At 39.5% G+C, this 24,349-nt stretch overlaps 1 protein-coding gene across 5 annotated transcripts in view; it reads left to right on the top strand.

Annotated features, from left to right (window-relative positions):
- Positions 1-24,349, top strand: part of LOC126161792 (nuclear pore complex protein Nup93-like) — a 176,602-nt gene that overhangs the window by 86,437 nt on the left and 65,816 nt on the right. For all 5 annotated transcript variants that reach the window (XM_049917866.1, XM_049917865.1, XM_049917867.1 and 2 more), the window contains 4 exons: positions 9,505-9,671; positions 10,408-10,599; positions 12,108-12,234; positions 12,333-12,483. In XM_049917866.1, the coding sequence (XP_049773823.1) occupies positions 9,505-9,671; positions 10,408-10,599; positions 12,108-12,234; positions 12,333-12,483 (637 nt within the window). The remainder of the gene's footprint in view (positions 1-9,504; positions 9,672-10,407; positions 10,600-12,107; positions 12,235-12,332; positions 12,484-24,349) is intronic.

Below are 24,349 nucleotides of genomic sequence, written 5' to 3' on the forward strand. Positions count from 1 at the left end.
AAACCTCATGAGTCGTCATACCCCTTCCCTTGTTGTTCATACAGCCCCCAACATATCCAGGCATTGGACTCTGACAGGGCACCAGATAAGTTGCTTTATTGAAGTGAAAGGAAATAATTCTAGCTAGCAGGGAAATGTTTATTTCAGATTCTCTTCGATATAACTTTACACTTTAATTGCCAACAATAAACATACATCTTGCATTCTTGTGAATTTATTGTGCTTCATTGTTGCATGATTCTTTTTAAATGAAGAACACTCAGAGTGGACTAAACTTTAACCCTTAACTACTATCGACTGTCTCTCAGACCGCTACTAATTTTTGTGTCGAGCTATTTCTCACACCCCTGCAAAGCCAAATGGACTCTTCTATGTACCTTCCTACTGGCTGTCAAGCTACACGTGTCAGCATTCTTGCATTGTTGCTGCTCTTTGTTTCGTAATTATTAACCTTGAGAGGTCTCACAGACGTACCATAGTGTTTGCGTGCCGCGTTTTTATTGCATGCTACTGTTTCTCCATGGGGGGGAAAGCTGGGCCTTCTGTACAACGTGTGTTATGTGAGACAGATGTCTTCACTTGCAAGATGAGCCTCAGACACTGAAAGAAGAATTCGAAAATCGAAAAACGTGCACCTTTTGCCCCCCTCGTCTGAAAAGGAAAACAAGGTATCCATGTCAACAGCGTGGTGTTCCGATATGTTTGGAGTGTTGCAGGAAGGTCTGTGTGAAGTGTTTGCAGGTGGAAATTGACTAAAGTATGATTCAGTGGCACATGAGAACAAGTAATTAGTTTTTACTTGAAATTTTAGAAGTTAAAAGGTGGCAAAGTTTCTCCATCCATAGACTTATGGACTGAAATATTCGCTCTACATTGCAAAGTGAGTCGTAAACTGAAATCTGACTTCGCACACAATTTATCGTAAGTCATGTCAGATTTTTCCACCTAGTTATATTGCCAATTTGTAATATAATGCCTCTGATGAAAATCTGTGTGTGAGTAAAGAGCTAACTATTTGCTGTTATTTTCGTAACTCATAAAATAAAAAATACTCCAGATTTCACTTTGTTTTAATTGTCGAAGTGTTTAAAATACCGCAGTGTTTTAAAAAAATCAAATTTCTACAAGAGCCACCTCTAAGAAGTGTAATGAATGACTGGAAGTCAAGAAACTATATATATTCAGCAAAATTCTGGTTTGATATATAAAATAGAAAAATGCGGTCTGTGAGACCTCTCCATAGTAATTGTGTTCCTGTGAATGACCATAGCAGTTAAGGTTTAACAATGATTTTACTTTCTACATGTAACGATTAAAATATTTTAGCCACATTTGTTCCATGATATTTTAGAGCAAGTCCTAATACCCAAACTATCGAACACCTACATTCTCTCTCTCTCTCTCTCTCTCTCTCTCTCTCTCTCTCTCTCTCTCTCTCTGTGTTATCAAATGTATGTGGACACCCCGAAAAACACATGTTTATCATATTAGGTACATTGTGCTGCCACCTACTGCCAGGTACTCCATATCAGCAACCTCAGTAGTCATTAGATACATTGTGAGAGAGCAGAATTGGGTGCTCTGCAGAACTCACAGACTTCGAACGTGGTCAGATGTCACTTGCGTCATATGTCTGTATGTGAGACTTCCACACTCCGAAACATCCCTAGGGTCCTCTGTTTCCAATGTGATTGTGAAGTGGAAACGTGAAGGGACACGTACAACACAAAAGTGTACAGACCAATCTCGTCTGTTGACTGACAGACCGTTGACAGTTGAAGAGGGTCATAATGTGTAGTAGGCAGACATCTGTCCAGACTATCAAACAAGAATTCCAAACTGCATCACGATCCACTGCAAGTACTATGACAGTTAGGCAGGAGGTGTGAGAACTTGGATTTCGTGGTCGAGCGGCTGCCCGTAAGCCACACATCATGCTGGTAAAAGCCAAACGATGCTTCACTTGGTGTAAGGAGTGTAAACATTGGACAATTGAACGGCGGAAAAATGTTGTGTGGAGTGACAAATCATGGTACACAATGTGGCGATCTGATGACAGGGCAAGGCTAATGCCCCGTGAATGTCATCTGCCAATGTGTGTAGTGCCAACAGTAAAATTCAGACGCAATGGTGTTATGATGTGGTCGTGTTTTTCATTGAAGGGGAACTTGCACCCCTTGTTGTTTTGTGTGGTATTATCACGGCACAGGCCAGATTGATGTTTTAAGCACCTTCTTGCTTCCCACTGTTGAAGAGCAATTTGGGGATGGCCATTGCATCTTTTAACACAATCGAGCACCTGTTCATAATGCACGGCCTGTGGAAGAGTGGTTACACGACAGTAACATCCCTGTAATGGACTGGCCTGCACAAAGTCCTTACCTGAATCCTATAGAAAACCTTTGGAATATTTTGGAACGCCAACTTCGTGCCAGTCCTCACCAACCAACATCGATACCTCTCCTCGGTGCAGCACACCGTGAAGAATGGGCTGCCATTCCCCAAGAAACCTTCCAGTGCCTGATTGAATATATGCCTGCGAGAGTGGAAGCTGTCATCAAGGCTAAGGGTGGGCCAACACCATACTGAATTCCAGCCTTACCGATAGAGGGCACCATGAACTTGTAAGCATTTTCAGCCAGGTGTCCAGATACTTTTGCTCACATAGTGTAATATATAATCAAATTGGCCAATACTTTCAACTGTTCATCCTCCCTCTCTCTCTCTCTCTCTCTCTCTCTCTCGCTCTCAGTTACTGTGCCTGAGCATTCCTTCAATTTCACCATTCTCTTTCCTTCCACATAATTTGTTTCTGACCTCTTTCATCAGTCCTTGCTACTTTCTTTTGTGTATATTATTTGTTTGATTTTACTTATCTTCCTCTCATAACATACAATGTATCCCAGGAGGAATGGTCTATATTCGAGGGTATAACAGGATTGATCATTTGAAGCAAAAAACTTCGTATGGACATATGCCCTATTCTGAATGGTTTTGTGATAGGACACATTTAATGTACACTGTTATTTATTTTCTATGTTATTCAATACATTGTCAGGTTTACTCATCTGCACATGTACAATAGTTAGTAAACATTACAACATGTATTTTACAAGTATCAATTGAAAAATATTTATTTTTAACACATTCACCTCTAAGCATTATTTTACATGTTGATTGACAGCAGTTGTACAGTTCACAATGTTGTTGTTGTTGTTGTTGTTGTTGTGGTCTTCAGTCCTGAGACTGGTTGGATGCAGCTCTCCATGCTACTCTATCCTGTGCAAGATTCTTCATCTCCCAGTACTTACTGCAACCTACATCCTTCTGAATCTGCTTAGTGTATCCATCTCTTGGTCTCCCTCTACGATTTTTACCCTCCATGCTGCCCTCCAATGCTATATTTGTGACCCCTTGATGCCTCGGAACAAGTCCTATCAACCGGTCCCTTCTTCTTGTCAAGTTGTGCCACAAACTCCTCTTCTCCCCAATTCTATTCAATACCTCCTCATTAGTAATGTGATCTACCCATCTAATCTTCAGCATTCTTCTGTAGCACCACATTTCAGAAGCTTCTATTCTCTTCTTGTCCAAACTATTTATTGTCCATGTTTCACTTCCATACATGGCTACACTCCATACAAATACTTTCAGAAACGACTTCCTGACACTTACATCTATACTCGATGTTAACAAATTTCTCTTCTTCAGAAACGCTTTCCGTGCCATTGTCAGTCTACATTTTATATCCTCCCTACTTCGACCATCATCAGTTATTTTGCTCCCCAAATAGCAAAACTCCTTTACTACTTTAGGTGTCTCATTTCCTAATCTAATTCCCTCAGCATCACACGACTTAATTCGACTACATTCCATTATCCCCGTTTTGCTTTTGTTGATGTTCATCTTATATCCTCCTTTCAAGACACTGTCCATTCCGTTCAACTGCTGTTCCAGGTCCTTTGCTGTCTCTGACAGAATTACAATGTCATCGGCGAACCTCGAATTTTTTATTTCTTCTCCTTGGATTTTAATTCCTACTCCGAATTTTTCTTTTGTTTCCTTCAGTGCTTGCTCAATATACAGATTGAATAACATCGGGGAGAGGCTACAACCGTGTCTCACTCCCTTCCAACTGCTGCTTCCCTTTCATGCCCCTCGACTCATAACTGCCATCTGGTTTCTGTACAAATTGTAAATAGTCTTTCGCTCCCTGTATTTTACCCTTGCACCTCTAGTATTTGAAAGAGAGTATTCCAGTCAACATTGTCAAAAGCTTTCTCTAAGTCTACAAATGCAAGAAATGTAGGGTTGCCTTTCCTTAATCTTTCTTCTAAGATAAGTCGTAGGGTCAGTATTGCCTCACGTGTTCCAATTTTTCTACCGAATCCAAACTGATCTTCCCTGAGGTCGGCTTCTACCAGTTTTTCCATTTGTCTGTAAAGAATTCGTGTTAGTATTTTGCAGCTGTGACTTATTAAACTGATAGTTAATTTTCACATCTATCAACACCTGCTTTCTTTGGGATTGGAATTATTATATTCTTCTTGAAGTATGAGGGAATTTCGCCTGTCTCATACATCTTGCTCACCAGATGGTAGAGTTTTGTCAGGACTGGCTCTTCCAAGGCTGTCAGTAGTTCTAATGGAATGTTGTCTACTCCCGGGGCCTTGTTTCGACTCGGGTCTTTCAGTGCTCTGTCAAACTCTTCACGCAGTATCATATCTCCCATTTCATCTTCATCTACATCCTCTTCCATTTCCATAATATTGTCCTCAAGTACACCGCCCTTGTATAGACCCTCTATATACTCCTTCCACCTTTCTGCTTCCCCTTCTTTGCTTAGAACTGGGTTTCCATCTGAGCTCTTGATGTTCATACAAGTGGTTCTCTTATCTCCAAAGGTCTCTTTAATTTTCCTGTAGGCAGTATCTATCTTACCCCTAGTGAGATAAGCCTCCACATCCTTACATTTGTCCTCTAGCCATCCCTGCTTAGCCATTTTGCACTTCCTGTTGATCTCATTTTTGAGACGTTTGTATTCCTTTCGCCTGCTTCATTTACTGCATTTTTATATTTTCTCCTTTCATCAATTAAATTCAATATTTCTTCTGTTACCCAAGGATTTCTACTAGCCTTTGTCTTTTTACCTACTTGATCCTCTGCTACCTTCACTATGTCTTCCCTCAAAGCTACCCATTCTTCTTCTACTGTTATTTCTTTCCCCCATTCCTGTCAATTGTTCCCTAATGCTCTCCCTGAAACTCTGTACAACCTCTGGTTTAGTCAGTTTATCCAGGTCCCATCTCCTTAAATTGCCACCTTTTTGCAGTTTCTTGAGTTTTAATGTACAGTTCATAACCAATAGATTGTGGTCAGAGTCCACATCTGCCCCTGGAAATGTCTTACAATTTAAAACCTGGTTCCTAAATCTCTGCCTTACCATTATATAATCTATCTGAAACCTGTCGGTATCTCCAAGCTTCTTACATGTATACAATCTTCTTTTATGATTCTTGAACCAAGTGTTAGCTATGATTAAGTTATGCTCTGTGCAAAATTCTACCAGGCGGCTTCCTCTTTCATTTCTTAGCTGCAATCCATATTCACCTACTATGTTTACTTCTCTCCCTTTTCCTACTCTCGAATTTCAGTCACCCATGAGTATTAAATTTTCGTCTCCCTTCACTACCTAAATAATTTCTTTTATTTCATCATACATTTCATCAATTTCTTCATCATCTGCAGAGCTATTTGACATATAAACTTGTACTACTGTAGTAGGCGTGGGCTTCGTGTCTATCTTGGCCACAATAATGTGTTCACTATGCTGTTTGTAGTAGCTTACCCGCACTCCTATTTTTTAAATTCATTATTAAACCTACTCCTGCATTACCCCTATTTGATTTCATGTTTATAACCCTGTATTCACCTGACCAAAAGTCTTGTTCCTCTTGCCATCGAACTTCACTAATTCCCACTATATCTAACTTTAACCTATCCATTTCCATTTTTAAATTTTCTAACCTACCTGTCCGATTAGCGGATCTGACATTCCACACTCCGATCCGTAGAACACCAGTTTTCTTTCTCCTGATAACGACATCCTCTTGAGTAGTCCCCACCCGGAGATCTGAATGGGGGACTATTTTACCTCCAGAATATTTTACCCAAGAGGACACCATCATCATTTAACCATACAGTAAAGCTGCATGCCCTTGGAAAAAATTACGGCTGTAGTTTCCTCTTGCTTTCAGCCGTTCGCAGTACCAGCACAGCAAGGCCATTTTGGTTAGTGTTAAAAGGCCAGATCAGTCAATCATCCAGACTGTTGCCCCTGCAACTATTGAAAAGGCTGCTGCATCTCTTCAGGAACCACACGTTTGTCTGGCCTCTCGATACCCCTCCGTTGTGGTTGCACCTACAGTACGGCCATCTGTATCGCTGAGGCACGCAAGCCTCCCCACCAACGGCAAGGTCCATGGTTCATGGGGGGAGGCAAAGTTCACAATAAACGTTTGAATATCCTACCATTGACTTCAATGCCTTTGGTGTGTTCATGGGAGAACATGTTGTGTTGCTTCTCAGAGTGCCTTTGCACATTCTATAGCAAGGACAGCAATGTCAATGACGCTACCATGCAGTTCATCTTGCATATTCACCTTTAATTTGTGCACCTCCTTCAGTCTCATAAACAAAAGTCTAATGGTGTAAAGTCTGGTGATCTCAGTTGCTTGTTAATTGTACTAAAGCAAACAATCCAGTGATTTAGGTAAGACACGTATGTGTGTGTACCACTAGCCCAAAAACAAACGTACATTCAGAATAGGGCGTGTGTCCATCTGAAGTTTTTTGCTTCAAAAGAGTGTTCCTCTCGTATCCCTGAATATTGGCCATTCGTCCTGGAACACACTATATAATACGTACTCCTGCCACCTGCAGCTAACAGCCAGAGGATGACAACTAACTAAACTTTAGCTTTAAGACAGTATTCTTCTTCAAAGCACATGCTTTCATGCCCCACACACATGGACACACTCTTAGCCACATCAGAAGTACACTTTCTCGTATGTGTCTACAGTCTATTTTGGGAGTTGTTCTCAGCTTGTTGTCTATAGTCGAGACAATGTATGATGATCCCTGACTGGTTGCAGTGCTGTTGTCAGCTTTCAGTTGCGAAGTATGAATGGCTGCTGGTGAAAAAGATAGCCATCTATAGAGCTGTGAAAACACTGAGGCATTGCCATAGAGATGTTCCCAAAATCACTTTATGTTATTGGTTGAGATATACATGCAAAGCTGCTGCACTCAGCCCACTGTAGCTGTCAGGGATCAGCTTACACTGACTTGGTTTTAGTGGTTAGCTTTGTGGTCTCTAGATCACAGATTCAGTTCCTGTATGGGTCAGAGATTGGGTGCTTGTGTTGTCATAATCATTTAGTTTCATCTTCATTCTTCATCGACACACAAGTCGTTGAAGTGGTGTCAAATAGACAATCCCAGACGGAGTCTCCCAAACAAGAATGCCACGCGGCCATTTCATTTGGTGAGTTGAGGTCTGTCAACATAGTTATTTATGTTACATCTTGCATTTCCCATTGATTAATTCAAATTTTGGCTTCTCTTTGGACAATCTAAATCCCTGCAAAAGTCAGTATGGTTTTGTTGTGCAGCCTTCACCAGTCACTGAAATTGTCTATCTTGACAGAATGCTGAAATATAATGTTGCTTCTTGCTTCTTTCCTGTTGAATGTTGGTGGTTGGACTCATCACCAACTTTTGTTACAGCTGCTGCTTTGTATGAACCAGAGGTAAAGACTTCATATTTCCAGTTCCTCTTACTATTTCCTCTTCTTACAGCCAATTGCCTGTTGGCTTCTGTCTCAGTTTGTTTGACTGATATTTGATAATTTTTCTGACATTTCGCCAGCATGAGTGGCTGGCATACTCAAAGCTTAACCCTCCATGCTGGTAATAGACTGGAGTTGAGCCCACAGCTGAGATTATATGTACTTTGTGCACCAATGTAAAAGGAGTTTTCTTTGTCATTTCTGCTGTGGTTCTCCCCTGAGTGGTCCTTCTCTGCAGACGGGAATCCAGGATCCATTCACCTTGAGGCTTCCTTCTTTCATGTTGAACTTATTGTCATGTTTGTGTATTTCTGGCACTTTCCTGAACAAGTGGCTTTAATAGCTTTTCTCTACAGCAAGAACTTCCATGTTGGCAAATTTCACTATGTGGTCGGTTTCACACAGCAGGTACTCCACCATGGCAGATTCCTCTAGCTGCCGCAACTTGTAATGCTGCTTATGTTTGGTGGTCGTGATGTTGTTTGATCGTCCAGTCATTCCAGCATCGACATTTCCACCTGTACATGGTAATAAATATATTCGTAACATTGCAAGTGGGTCCATGTAGGTCCCTTTTCTCCTTTGCCAATCTGGGACACTCTTTGATCGTCTTCATGGGTTTACAAATTGTCTTTACATCATGTTTGCGCAATATACGGCAGAGTCTGTCCATCACTCTGGGAATATATGGCAGAAAGGCCATATCCGACATTTCTTTTTCTGATGTGTCACTTTACTGAATGTTCGATTCTGTGAAACTTTTTGTGTAACTGGTGGAGTACCCATTGCTCCTCAGAATGTTTTCCAGGTGTTGCATCTCATATCTGAGGTGCTACACCTCACATGTTCATCTTGCTCTCTTTTTCTTGCTCGGGTGGTGATTTGATCATTTGTGCAGCTAGTGGCCTGTATGTGATTGGTTTTGATACGTGTTCTGTCCCAGGTTTTCGCTGGCCTTTTGACCAGAATATCGAAAAAGGGTAGCTATTGGTCCTTTTCTACCTCGATGATAAATTTTATGTTTGTATGGAGAGCGTTCAGGTGTCTTACGAAGTAACGGAGCTGTTCCTCACCCTGGCTCCACACAGTCAAGGTATCATAGTCGTATCTGTACCATGTCGTAAGTTTACAAGATACCAAGTCCAGCACCTGTAATTCAAAATGTTCCATGAAGAAGTTGGCCATCACTACACTAAGTAGACTACCGATGGCAACACCTTCCAGCTGTTCATAGAAGTTGCATTCTGCGTGAAATAGCTTGTGATGAGACATGCATGAAAAAGTTTGGTGATATCTTGCAAGAAAATAGAACCGACGTGCTCCAGAGAATCAGTAAGAGTCACTTTGCTAAACAAAAATGTAAATCCTGTACGGGATGTCATTTGGTCGATGTTTGGTTTCTCCAACTTCTCAGTGCAGTATACACGGTCTTTTATGTGTGTGTCAGGTTTTTATACATGCAGCTGGAGCAGACAGGCAAAATGTTTCATCAATTTTGTGCATTACTCCAGAGGGTAGAACTCTTAATTCAGGGAGCTTAATATATCTCAACTTTTCGCACAGAAAACGTGCTTGCAGAATGTTTCATTTGTTTTGTGTGAAAATTGTTGTTTTCATTGATGAAATGCTATGAATATGATATAAAATCTTACAGGGCCGTTTTTGGAATACTTGGAGCATGTGATATTTCGGAGGAACATTCAGAAGTTATAAAAACAGCAGATGACTATTTATGGATGAAATTGTCTCAGATATGTAATAGTGCAGATGGGACAAAATTTTCTTATCCTGAACTACAATCTTTGATTTTGGAAGAACAAGGTACATTCCTATATTTATCAATATAATTTATAATGATAGTTCATTTATTTAAAGCTTATAAGTAAATCTAGTTATGATATATTTCAAACCTGGTTAACACAAAAATCTGTAGGGAATCCCTTCAATTCAGGACACATGAATTGATGTAACTGACTCATTTATAAACCAACTTCTCATAGCTTACATATGTTGATGCTAGCTCAAAAGTGACAGTATTTTTGTTGCAGGCTTATTGTAATTATGGTTACAAATAATAATTTTAACTCCCTTTCACCTTTTCATCTTACAAGTTCCCTCCCCTCTCCGTTTGTCCCTCTTCGTCCCTTCTTCCTACAACTACTAATATTTTTACTAATATTTACAACATTTGAATCATTGTAAATTCTCTAAGCATTTGCTTCCTCAGGAGAGCCAGACGGTTTTTGTAGATGGAGGATATAAGGTAAAAGATAAAAATCATGATTTTAGCAGTAAACACTGTTTGCTTGTGTCTGGTATGTCTTTCTCATTTATTTTAAACATACATGATCGCTGTAGTGATGTGAAAGAATTTTTAGCTGCCATAGAACTGAAAAATCGTTTCTCCATGGTTGTGTATCTTAATATGAAGTTTATGTTGTTGTGATTTGTGTTCTATGTATCAGTGAACATATTGGATTGAAGCAGCATGTTTGTTTTAGTTAGAACCTTCCAAGACTTGTGATGTAACTGTAAATAAAGACTTCTGTCATTTCAGGTGAAAGTCATTATAATGCCTCTGAACAGCCAATGCTCTACTTCAGTATGTTATTCCTTACTGGACAGTTTGAGGCAGCTATTGAATTCCTTACTCGAACAGATAAGCTGAAGGTGCATGCAGTTCACATCGCCCTTGTTCTTAATGAACAAAGTATACTTGCTGCTCCACCAAGTATACAGACACCGTTGTGTGAGTTCCTTATATATACATTTTCAATTGTTTGTCTTGTAGGTGGACAATGACAGAAAGTAAGGTATAAGTTGTGTTTAATAGTGAAGAGCTTACTAATTATCATAAAGCAAATATATTGAGCAGTGTATGTGCACATAACCAAGAAGTATCTCCCCCCCCCCTCTCTCTCCCTCTCTCCTCCCCCCCCTCTCCCTCTCTCCCTCTCTCCTCCCCCCCCTCTCCCTCCTCCTCCCCCCCCCCTGCCTCCTCCCTCCCCCTCCTCCCCTTATAATCTTATAACTCCCAGAACAGCCTGGATATTACGCGGAAGGCACAACATGTGTGATATTTCATTGAAGATTTATCCAACTTTTTTCGATGTATTTTAAACGTCGGAAGAATAACACACATTAAGCATTTCTTGTTCTTCCAAGTTTTGTAAGGGGTGGTTCATAGACAACAGGATCATTAATTTTCTGCCTATTGGGTTCATTCTTTTTTATTATTGTTTGAAATTGCTAGGTTTTGTTGGAAATGGCTAGGTTTCCCATAGCCCGTTGCACTTAACTATCTGTCATGTCAGTGATAACCAAAACCATATTAGCACAGATTTTATCTCATATTTCTAAATGCACTATGTTCAAGATGAGCTTGTGTCTGACATACAGAACATGGCAATCTGACACCATCTTCAATACGTGCGGGGCTACTACAAATGATTAGTTCATTTCAAAGTTTTATATCTTCCAAAGTACTACAATATAAATATGATTGCTGCATGAATAAAACAGTAAACTCATAGTGTTTGCATTGCACCAACCAGTTGGTTTACAAGTGCAGTACCATGACAAAAAAAGTTTTTGTATTTTTATGTTGGGACGTGTGAGATGGAGGCATGTTTATTACAGAGCCCTAAGGAATGCCATAGAATGTTGCTTGACAATTATTATTTCAATAGGCATAGCAATTAGCTGACAAATGAAGCATGTGCTTCAGTATTTAGTTTGCCTCACAAAAATTTAACAACCACTTAGAACAGAATTAGAGCTTAGTGACAACAACAGGCAGGATTAATAATGATGACATTCGGAAGATGCAGTTTCACACCATCAGAATTTTTACTAACTAAATTGCAGTGGCCAGTGATGATGAGTGTTTTCTTTGGGGCATGGGGGTGGGGGTGGGAGTTGCACATCCAGCTTACTATGCATTGAATTGTGTAGAAGATTAAGAATTTGAAATAACGTTGTTGAAGCTCATTATTTGGCTTAGATCTGTAGTAATATAATAAATTTACAAAAAAATTGAATAAAATATACAAATCACCGTCAAAATTTTTTAAAAATGTCTTGAGGACTGCAGTTTAAAGGCCTCTAATCAGTGATGTGAAGGTTTAAATTAATTAGACTTAATGTGTCGTTGGTAGTTTTGTGATTAGACCTCTTAAGAGTTCCTGGTTTAGTTTAAGGAACTTGTGAATTTGGTTCTTGAACTTGTCTTGCATACTGAAAAAATTGTTTTTATAGTGTCAGTAGAACCGGATGATGATCCACCTGCAAGAAGGTTAAATTTAGCGCGACTAATAATGCTTTATGTCCGAAAGTTTGAAGCTACAAATCCGTTGGAGGCTCTCCAGTACTACTACTTTTTGAGGTAAACACTACATGGGACATAACTGTATACATGAAGTCCTCACATACTTGAGCCAACTTTGTCATTCCTTAGATTTTAATCTGATGAATTTTATACAGAAATATGAAGAATGCAGATGGCAAGAATCTCTTCATGTTGTGCGTTAGTGATCTGGTCATGGAAGCAAGAAATTTTGATGAAGTTTTGGGCTACCTGGAGTCTGATGGTTGTCGGAAACCTGGTTACATAGATTCCTTCCACGGAGTTCAGGTAATGTAGAATGTCAATCAGATCATCATCATTTTTGCTTTTCACCCATAAGAATAGCGTAATATTTATTTTTCATCCTTTCTACACATAATTTACTTACATGTGCAGAAAAGTAATGCTTTCAAATTTTTCATGTGAAAACTCTTAGAGCTTTTTAAATAAAATGTGTAATGTAACTATTTTGGTGCATGAGAAACAGCTGTAATTGAGTTTCGAATTCAGAAAGTTCATCCACATATGGAGTGCCTTCTCCTTCAGCATGACAATGCCAGACTGCACATGGATGATGTGACATCTACAGTAACGGCAGTAATCAGATTCTTTTGGTTCACTGTCATCAGTAATCATCACTACAGTCCCTCAGTACAGTCCCAAATTGGCTCCATCCAATCTTCATCTGTTAAAAATTTTCCAAGGCATTACTTTTCAACACATCCTCATATGCATCAAAGTGTGTAAATGCATCAGATTATATAAATTAAATGTAAATGGATAGATGAAAAATCTACTCACCAAGCAGCAGCAGCAGCAGAACAACACACACACACACACACACACACACACACACACACACACACACACAAGGTTTAACTTTTACAAGCTTACAGAGCCAGTGGCTTATTCTGGCCAAAGAGTTGAAGGGAAAGGAAGAGAGATGAAGGAAAAGGACTTGAACGGTTTAGGGAAAGGGATACAAAAAGACACCCAGAACCCTGGGTCAATCGAGACTTACCAGACGAATTGAGAAGGAAAGACTGATTGTTGGGGACTGCATATAAATATGTATATATATAAATAAACTGTCCAGTCTTTATTGACCTCTCAGGATTTGTTTTGTATAAACAATGCACATTGCTGCAACAGTAACAAGAAGGGAACCAGCTGCCTGAATTCTCATTCCACCTCCTTCACCAAATATTTTGGCATGCGAACATATATTTGCACTTCTATGTGCTGAAAGAGAGTAGCGGAGAGGTAGTGACATTGGAAGAGAGAGGAGACAGTGGCACTGGGATAGAAAGAGAAAGGAGGCAGTGATAGTGGAAGAGAGAAAGTGGCACTTAAAGAGAAAGAGGGATGAAGACAATAGCACTGGGAGCCAAAAAAAGAGGAGACTGTGGTAGCCAGTGAGTGGCACTGGCAGTAAAAGTGAAAGAGAAATGGATGGTGAAAGAAGCTGTGGGAGAAAGAAAGGAGGGACAGTAAAATGTACAGATAGTTGAGACCATATATTGACTAGGAGAGTCTGGACCCTCCCGGACTGGTATACTTTAACACATAGGTATAGGGGAGGTCGCAGTTTTGACAGGAGTTTTAAACATGTGGTACAAGGGAAGAAATTTGTTGGACCCTCAGAATTTTTGAACTTTCTAGATGTGTTGGAGACAGTGGCAGGGGGAAAGAAAGACAAAAGGAGAGAGAGTGGTAGACATACATATATAGACAGTGGCAGTGAGGAGGACATGGTGAGCATGAATGCTTCTCCACAGAGACTAGGTAAAAGGATTTAGACTATTCTTTGTTAAAAGACAAATGCTAACAACTATAATTAACTTCAAAACATTTTAGGAAACTAATAATTTTTGCCACAGGTTTTTGAGTTACCTTAATAGAAATCTCGTTTTGTGTGTTTGCTTCAATTCTTACAGGAAATTAGCAACTTTTTAACGTGACACAATAAAAGATAATCAGTGGGGTTAATTTAAAGTTGTTTGTTCACTGCCATGTAATACTTTGCACTAGCCAAAATGCAGCCCCACTGTGAATGCCATTCTCAAACATGGGCTGAATTGTTTGACATTCGTTGCCTCGACTACTGTCAAAATGATTGACAGCTGCTGTGAATTGGTGTGTAGGAAGAGCTCCTGAGAGTCTTGGACCTTTGATACTGTTACCAGCAGTACCTCAAGTACTATCCTCTCCCGTAGATCCTGTCTCCTCTGCAGAAAGTACAGAATCTGACATTACTCATCCACTTGACTGCGGGTGGCATGCCAACGATAGATCTAAGTGTCCTGTAGGAAGTGGGCAAGGACCAGAAAGGACTCGGGGTGTTCTACTGATCCCCCTCTAACTAACAAGTTTGAGGTGCTATCTATCACTATAACTGAAACTGAGCAAGTGGGACTCATGTCACCAGTTTTGGAGGAACTTGTTTCTCCGGTATCAAGAGGAGGCATACACAGAATGGTAGATGTGTATTTAATCGTCAGCAGTTCAAACATATGGCAAATTATGGTAACCCTTAAGGAAATTGCAGATAGGAACACCAGGTGCACTCAATGTGAATGCCTGGAGGCCTCATTCAGCATGTTGAAGAGGCTACTCCAGCAGCCATTGAGGGAACAGGGTGCAACCAGCTGCAGATTATGGCAAACATTGGAACAAATTATGCCTGTCATCTCGGGCCCCAACGCCATACTTGCATCATTCCAGTAACTGGCAGAGAAGATTGAGAAGACCAGCCTTACACATAGAGTTTCAACAATTTATGGTATTGCCCCAGACCTGATCGTGGCCTTTTGGTTCTGAGACAAGTGAAGGACTGAACCAGAGGCTTGGAAGGTTCTGTGGCAAGCTAGGCTGCATTTTCCTGGACTTGTGCCACGTTGATAGCTGTAGGGCCCCCTAAATGGGTCAGGCATGCACTACACATCACAGGCTGCTGTTAGGTAGTTGACTGTGTGTCAGGTGCACACAAGAGTTTTTTAGTTAGGTGACTCCATCCAACCCAGATAACAATAACTGTAGGAAACCCAGAAGTATCAGTGTAAGTTTGAAAGAAATGCCTCCCATAGGTGATAGTATTAAAATCATAATGGTAAACTGCTGAAGCATTTGCAACAAAGTGCCAGGGCTTGGAGAGCACATGAAAAGCTCACATAATATTAGGTACAGAAAACTCGTTGAAAACTGAAATTGGTAGCAATGAGATTTTTGGGTAAAATTTAAGTGTACATCTAAAGGATAGGCAAAATGGAAATGGGGGTGGTGTAATTGTTGCAGTTGATAAGAAATTTAAATCCACTGATACAGAAATCTAAACTGTATGTGATATTATTTGGACAAGGCTCAGTATAGGGGGAGGGCATAAAATGGTTATTGGATCCTTCTGTCAGACACCAAGCTCATCTCCTTATGTAATCAAAAACTTAAGAGAGAACCTCAGTCCATTTGTATCTAAGTTCCCCAATCATATTGTAGTTACAGGGTGTATACGACCCGGGACAACTGGGAGATCCAGGAAAAACCCGGGAATTTTTTCATCCAGGAGAAAACCGGGAAAAACCTGGGATATTTTTAGAATTCCGGGAATTTTTCATTGTTTTAGTTCTCAGTTAAATTTTTGTAATTTTGACTGGTAAGAACCGATACTCTAACAAAGCATATTACTTTATTCCGCTACTGCAGAATAATACTTCAACAATAAAACATAAACCAGAGAAAAAACGAAAATTCCAAAGGAAATGCGCCATATACAACTACACACAGTGCTCATGCTAGTGTCTGCCAATTAAAAATGTGTCAAAGGCTTTAGGAAGACTATGCACTGCTTCATAACAACAAATTGCCTCCAGTGAGCTTGAAGTCGCAACTGTTTACAGTCGACTTGTTTTAGCAGTTACACACTGGCTCATGCGCAAGCGCAGTTGAATTACGTTTGAGCAGTAGATTCTCCCGCTTCTGGCAACAGGAATGTGGCTGTTGGCTGTGCAAGCAGTCGCAGCAAGCAGCTAGATGCTGCCGGGAAAAGGGGGTGCCAAATTCATATTCTTGAGGAAAAAAAACTTGTTTCACAAAGCACCTAGCATCCAGCGCACATTTGCCTATCGATTATTTATATGACTTTGAAATGCTTCCCTGTTGGTTTTTGAACATTTTTGAACACATTTTGAGTTGATTTCTGATTGAATCATAAGTTGACTTTTGAATGCAAGCACAGTGTACGTGATGTATCTGTCAGAAGAATTCTTGTCGCATCTAGAAATAAACTTTCTGCAGACAAAAGGGGACGGGGCTATATGAGCTGAGGGAGTAAAGCCGAACAGATGAATGCCAATTGCTGTCTGATTACGTGGTTGATTGGGTTTGCGAATGATCAGCATTGTTATAATTACTAGCAAAATCCATAGATTCAGACCGTCAGAATGGAAGTAAACAACTGACAGGAATAACAGGTGAGAAGATTACGTATTATCTTCTAGGTGTATCCAAGAAAACGAAATTTTGACAGAAAATTTTTGGCCAAATTGCTACACTAGTAAGGACCAGTAGTACAGTCCCCGGCTAGCAGCCGCGTAGTTCTATTCTGGAAGTAAAGCGGAAAACGTGTTGTTAGAACACGTAATAACGCCTAACTGGAAAATAATCGTGGGACAACTAAACCTGTGATTCTGGCAGGGTTAGTGAAGTTAATTGGCGAACAAATTTTGACAGTGGCAGCAGTAGCTACAGAATTGGGGATGACAAAATTGTTTGTTAGAACGAGGAAGGAGAAGAAACGGGGACATCACACAAATTATGGAAGAACAAGATGATCCCAAATTTATATAAAAATTTCGTAATACTACTTTTCGATCTTGTGCTTGAGAAGCTGGTGCGTATGAATGAAATGTGAAACTATTTCCTAACATAAAGCTTTCTGCTTGTAGTATGCCTAAAAGGCATTTGATATTGGTACTTATTGGATTATATTCTGTCGTGTTATAAAAATGGCCATTTGTGCCAAAACAGCCTCGTTTATTTGGTGTGTTACAAAACTGCTGCCATATTAGAAAGGTCCGTTTTGTTTTATCTAGCAGACAGTGACAAAATAGATGTAATCAGATCGAGAAACCACACCAGTCTAGAGTATTATTTGTATTAACAGCTTTCTCAGTATTAGATAACGACATTTCGATTTTTCGTGCAGGAAGACGTTTGACGAACTTTGATGAGGTAATAGATTCTTTCGCAGAAAGGAAAGCACGCCATGTAAAGGTGTAGCAAGATCAGAGAGAAAAAATACTAGTAGCTAAGGTTTGAAGAAATGTGTAATTTCTTGCTTATCTCTTATCAGTATTGGTTTTATATATGCTATATTTAATTTTATGTCACTATTAACTATAGGCAATAAAGAGTTCAGATTTTCTGAAGAGTTCTTGTGCTGTCAATTACAAATAATCCCATTCGTTATTAATTGTGAGATTTTTTTAAAGAGGGGCAGGCTGTCAAACCGGCCGACTAGGAGCAGGAGAGGCACCACAGGACATTTCAGTTTCCACTCTCCTGAATATAGTTTGGACGTGCGGTAGAAAAATGCTTTATGAAGAGGCGTGGCACTGCACTTACGCATACTTAAGACCAAATAATATTTCTTACATTTCCTTGAATACATATGTTTTATGTTTCAGACTTTTCAAAAAGATGTGCGCTACAAGATGAACATATTTTGAAAATTCTTTTCTTTTTTTGACCCAGTTCGCAAACATCGTAAATTCGGGACTGATGCGCAGAGCAGTCTGAGTTATAGTAGGTAGTCTCCATGTGACCCGTGTTTACATTTAGTGATTATGCTGTTTCCCCTTCGTTTACTCTCACGTCAAAAAAAAAAAAAAAAAAAAAAAAAAAAAAAAAAAAAAAAAAAAAAAAAAAAAAAAAAAAAAACGGATATCTGTGGCCGGGAGCTATCAAGTGAATTAAAACACATCACATAATTACGGAAGGCTGAAATATGTCATTAGTTTCAGATTTTATTTTATTTCCACCTTTCTGACGGTCAAGCATTAATCGCCTTGTGGAACAATGAAGTTATTTTTGTCTGTTTGCTAAAGAAATTTGACTTTTGTTAACCTTTTCCACAGAGGCAGTCAATGTATTTAAAACGAAATGTTTAATTCCACAGTACTGGCTAGTTTCAACTGTTCGCTGCATTTCAAGTGCAAATTTTCATTTTCTAGCACGTATGGCATTATACCATAATAAAGAACCAAACATGATATAATACAGTACTGGTGCACCAAGAAAATTTACATCCAGAAAACCACACTGAAAAGCTTAATATCAGGTTGAGGTCTACTTCATTGGGAATCTGGACATACGAATGTGCCCTTTAAGTATGCACTTTAAATGTGCACATTTTAATACGGTTCACGAAATTCCGATGCTCTTCTTTCTTTTATGACATAACTTATTATCTTTCAATGTTTTACACATACGTACATAGGGGCTTCCTATGTCATGGTAGCTACCCATGCGCAGTGTCGCCTGTTATCTGCACTCTTGGCAACTGCTGAAACAAACCTATTTGTAACAGTTCACGGGAAAATATTGTGAATGGTGGTTTGAAAAGCGTTACTTTCAAAGTAAATATCCTTTTACGTAAGTTGAGGTATGTGCAAGAATGTACCATGAATTTATTAAATCACAGAGCATTTGACTCTCATTTAAAAATCAACTCTTTGATGACGAGCCATTTAGAAGAATTTCGAATCCTGAAGATGAGCCATTTAGAAGAATTTCAAATCCAGAAGATCAGACGTTTATGTCATTATTAAAAATTTTACTGGCACATTTGTGTGATATATCTTAAAGTGTAACACACACAAAAAAGATCAACAGTATATGCGAAAGCTTAACTTCTCTTGCAGCTTGAGACCAATATTATATGTGAAAGCTTTTCTTTTCTTTTAGCAACACTATGTATATTAATTTAAACTATTAACTTTCCCTGTTTGTGAGTTCGTGCTACTTAACAGTGATGTTGCTGTTGGCTGACTACATCACGTGTCCTATGCTCTGAATATCCACTGTCATCGGCTGGGGAGATCACGTGACATGAGCTACAAATGGCTTACAAAAGTGCATCGAAATCTCGATTTCAATTATTTGGAAAGTAACATGCTGTGTTTGGTGGAATTCCAATGTATGCTTTCGTAATACGAAAATACGCAGCGTACATGTTGCTGCACATCAAAGATATTTCCAAAAAGTGTCTTTTTCTCTGAGTTTCGTTTTCTAAAGTGCCAGGAAATTGTACGCCCGTGTATAAAACCATAACCATTCAAAGGATTGATAAGGGAAAATATACTGTCACCCGGGAGAAAGTGTATTTTTAACCGGGAAATCCGGGAATTTTTTTCCCTTGTCCACGTATACACCCTGAGTTATCAGTGGAGACTTAAATCATCCAACATTTAATTGGGAAACTTGTAGCTTTATTAACAGTGGGCACAATAAGGCATTCTGTGAAATGTTATTAAAAGCCTTCTCTGAAAACTATGTATAGCAGATAGCTAGGAACCCCACTCACAATGGAAATATATTTTGTCTAATGGCAACAAATCGACCTGACCTCTTTGAGGACTTCCACATCAAAACTGGTATCAGTGACCATGATGCGGTTGTGGCAACAATGATAACCAAAGTACAAAGAACAACTAAAACAAGCAGAAAGATACATTATGTCAGCAAACTAAATAAAAAATCAGTAGTGTTATATCTCATTGAGGAACTTGAAACTTTCAGCACAGGACAGGAGCATGTAGAGGAGCTATGGCTCAAGTTTAAAAGAATAGTTGACTATGCACTGGATAGGTATATACCCAGTAGAACAGTTTATAATGGGAGGGATCTTGATATTATACAGTCACCGTAAAGAAACTTCCAAGGAAACAGAGAATAGTGCATAATAGGTGCCAAATAAAGCATAGGTCTATAGACAGGAAATGTTGAATGAAATGCATTTGACTGTCATGAGAGCAATGTGTGATGCCTTCAATGACTACCACAGCAGACTATTGTCAAATGATCTTTCACCGAACCCAAAAACATTCTGGTTTTGTGTAAAGGCTGTTAGTGGCACCAAAGTTAGTGTCCAGTACCTAGCGAATGAGACAGGAAGTGAAACTGAGGGTAGGAAAGCAAAATCTGAAATGCTTAACTCCGTTTTCGATGTGCCCTTACAAAAGAAAAACCAGGAGAATTTCCCCAATTTAATCTTCGTACCACTGAAAAGATGAATGAAATAAGTATTAGTGTCAGTGGTGTAGAGAAAGAGCTGAAATCATTAAAATTGAACAAAGCTCCAGGACCTGATGGAATCACTATCTCAGTCTGTGCCAAATTTGTGGCTGAGTTAGCCCCTCTTCTAACTAGAATCTATTGTAGAACCCTCGAACAAAAACCGTCCTTAGTTCTTGGAGAAAAGCACAGGTCATATCTGTCTGCTAGAAGGGTAGTGGAAGTGATCCACAAAACTACCATCCAGTATCCCTGACATAGATTTGTTGTCCACTCTTAGCACATATTTTGAGCTCAAACATAATCAGGTATCTTGAACAGATTGACATACTCAGTGCCAACCAGCACAAATTCTGAAAACATAGCTCATATGAAACCTAACTCGCACTTTTCTCACATTACATACTGAAACCTATGCATCAAGGCAATCAGGTCGATGCAGTATTTCTTGATTTCCAAAAAGCATTTGACACAGTACCACACTTACACTTATTGCCAAAAGTATGATCATATAGGGTATCAAGTGAAATTTGTGAGTAGATTGAGGACATTTTGGCAGGGAGAACGCAGCATGTCTCGGATGGAGTTTAATCGTCACATGTAGAAGTAACATCAGCTGTACCCCAGGGAGGTGTGTTGACACCCTTGCTGTTTTTGTTGTATGTTAATGATCTTGCAGGCAATATTAATAGTAACATCAGGCTTTTTGTAGATGACGCAGTCATCTATAATGAAACACTATGTGAAAGAAGCTGCCTAAATATTTAGTCAGGTCTTGATACAATTTCGAAGTGGTGCGAAGATTGTCGACTTGCTTTAAATGTTCAGAAACGTAAACCTACACACTTTGCAAAATGAAAAAACGTAGTATCCTATACTATAATATCAATGAGCCACTGTTGGAATCGGCCAACTCGCACTAATACCTGGGTGTAACACTTTGTAGGGGAATGAAATGGAATGATCACATAGGCTCAGTTGTGGGTAACTCAGGTGATAGACTTCACTTTATTGGTAGAATACTGGGGAAGTGCAATCAGACTACAAAGGAGATAGCTTACATAGCACTCGTCTGACCCATCTTAGAATATTGCTCAAGTGTGTGGGACCTGTATCAAATAGAACTGACAGGAGATATTGAACTGTAGAGAGAAGGGCAGCAAGAATGGCCACAGATTTGTTTAATCCATGGGAGTGTGTTGGAGGCACACTGAAGGAACAGGGTCTCGAAGACAGACATGAACTATGTTGAGAAACTCTATTAACAAAGTTTCAAGAACCAGCTTTAAATGATGACTCTAGGAACATACTACAAACTGCTGTGTTGTTCACATAGGGATCATGAGGACAAGATTAGAATAATTACTGCGTGCACAGAGGCATTCAGACGAACATTCTTCCTGCACACTATATGTGAATGGAACGGAAAGAAACCCTAATAAATGATAAAGGATGTAAAGGATGCAATGAACCTCATGGTGATTTGCAGAATATCGGTGTAGAATGAGAACTGAAGCTACTGTCTCCCTACTTTTGTGTCATTGTCTTTTAAAGAGGTGCATTCTCACCTTTTTTGTGCTCTGAGAGGATCCTTGTTTCATATGGTGAACTGCAACTCAAAATGATTGGAGTGGATACTGCCTTGATAGAATCCAGAAACTTGAGAATACTGGTGTGAGATTGGTGATGTGATGAATAATTCAATCATTAATTTTGAAGGCGATGGTGGCGACATTGTTGATAATAACGTAGAAAATATTTATATTCATAATACCTAACAAATAAGTTTTAAAAAATATTGTTAACCTAGTGCTTTTTTCCATAAAAAGTTGCTTTCAGTAAGAATGTACCATGTGATAGTAAAAGTATTTTATGTTTTTAATAAGAAGCAGCCTTAAGTCCTGTGGAATAATTGCACTGTATTCAGTTTATAACAGAGATATAAATCCTATCTAGTGTTGTGACTTTCTTATGTTAGTGTAATTTGTTTTAAATTATTATGATTTGATAGAAGGCAGTCGTATTCTGCAGGATGGTCAGAAGCAGTCTGGAAAGCTTGTAAGGATCTTATGGGATAGGTTGTGCTGAGAAATAACTGTTAAGCAAAACATTCGATACATTGCACTGTTTCCAGTTTAATTAGCATTGAAGTTAAAATTTGGGTCATTGCTTGTGCAAGTTAAAGCAGCCTGCCAGAGACAGTGTTGCTAAACTTTTTCTTCATTTGGTTTCCTTAAACTGAGAAAGAGAGGCACAAAACCTGGACATTGGATGGCAGCGAGGACTGAACCTGGGCCAACAGCTCAGCTGTTTTGTGCACTTCAATCTACACAGTTAGAACAATTGATTTTAATGCCATCTGCTGGTGTAGCAGAATTTTCATCAGAAGTGTTCATTACCTGCTAATTTACTTGGAATGAGGTGTGATAGGTGAACAAAGGAAGTAGGCTTGACAACACACATCTCACAGCAGTGAACATAGTGGTGACATGGTGTGTCATCGGTATTCCTTCGATGGATATGTCTTGATGCATTTAGCATATGGTACTGTGGATTAAGATGCACAGGAGGCCCACATAATGTACAGCGAAAGATTTCCTAACCACATTATTTCATGTGCAGATACTTTTATAGTGATAGATAGAAGATTGAGGGAGACTGGAAGTTCTGCTGTTTACAAAGTTGATGCTGGACGAAAATTTTATGTGCGGAACTTTGAGTTTGAAGGAAACATTTTCGATGTTCTTAAATTATGCCATGAAAACTAAACATGGTAAAATGAATCCATTTGTTTGTCACTTCAGGCTTCTCATAATGTGGTATTGGATTTCCTATGTGACAAGAACTTATTTCCATACCATCTACAGATTCCATATTTCGAAAGAACGGTGTTGTGGAAAAAGAGATGTATTTCACCAAAGAAGGGTCACTCAACTATTGAAACAGCCACACTTGGAATAATGAAAATATGCATACCACCTCTATTACTTCATGTCAGCATAAGTTTGGTGTTAACGTTTGGGCAGGTATTACAGGTGTCTGTTGGGTCCCATCCTGTTTACTCCTCGTTTTAACTGAGAAATGTGCTTAACGTTCCATGTAAACGTCCTTCTGTTGAATTTAGACGATGTTCCTCTGGCAGTCTGTCTGGTAGTGTGGTTCTAACATGACGGCATAGTGCTGCACTTTGCTGTTACAATACTGGAGTTAAGTGTGCATTTAGAAGCATTTTATCTGAAGAGGTGGACTGAGGATTGGCTGATGTGGTCCAGTGCCGTTGCTGCAGTGTTCCTCTGAGCCATAATCCGCAGGTAGCGGTCATCCACTGCAGTAGTAGCCCTCGGGAGGCCTGAGCGAGGCATGTCATCGACAGTTCCTGTCTCTCTGTGTCTCCTCCATGTCCAAACAACATTGCTTTGGTTCACATCGAGACACGTGGACACTTTCCTTTTTGAGAGCCCTTCCTGGCACAAAGTAACAATTCGGACATGATCGAAATGTGGTATTGACTGTCTAGGCATGGTTGAACTACAGACAACACTAACCGTGTACCTCCTTCCTCGTGGAATGACTGGAACTGATCAGCTGTCGGACCCCCTCTGTCTAATAGGCGCTCCTCATACATGGTTGTGTACATCTTTGGGCGGGTTTAGTGACATCTCTGAACAGTCAAAGGGACTTTGTCTATCGTACAATATCCACAGTCAACATCTGTCTTCAGGAGTTCTGGGAATCGGAGTGGTGCAAAGCTTGTTTTGATGTGTATATCTACCAAAGAACTGCAAAAGGAATGGGTAAGTGTAGCTGTTCCGTTGTCGGAGTAAATAATATTACAACAAGAGTTCATGGTGAGCTCTTGAAGACA

The sequence above is a fragment of the Schistocerca cancellata genome, chromosome 2, assembly GCF_023864275.1.
Source record: "Schistocerca cancellata isolate TAMUIC-IGC-003103 chromosome 2, iqSchCanc2.1, whole genome shotgun sequence".
NCBI classification, from domain to species: domain Eukaryota; kingdom Metazoa; phylum Arthropoda; class Insecta; order Orthoptera; family Acrididae; genus Schistocerca; species Schistocerca cancellata.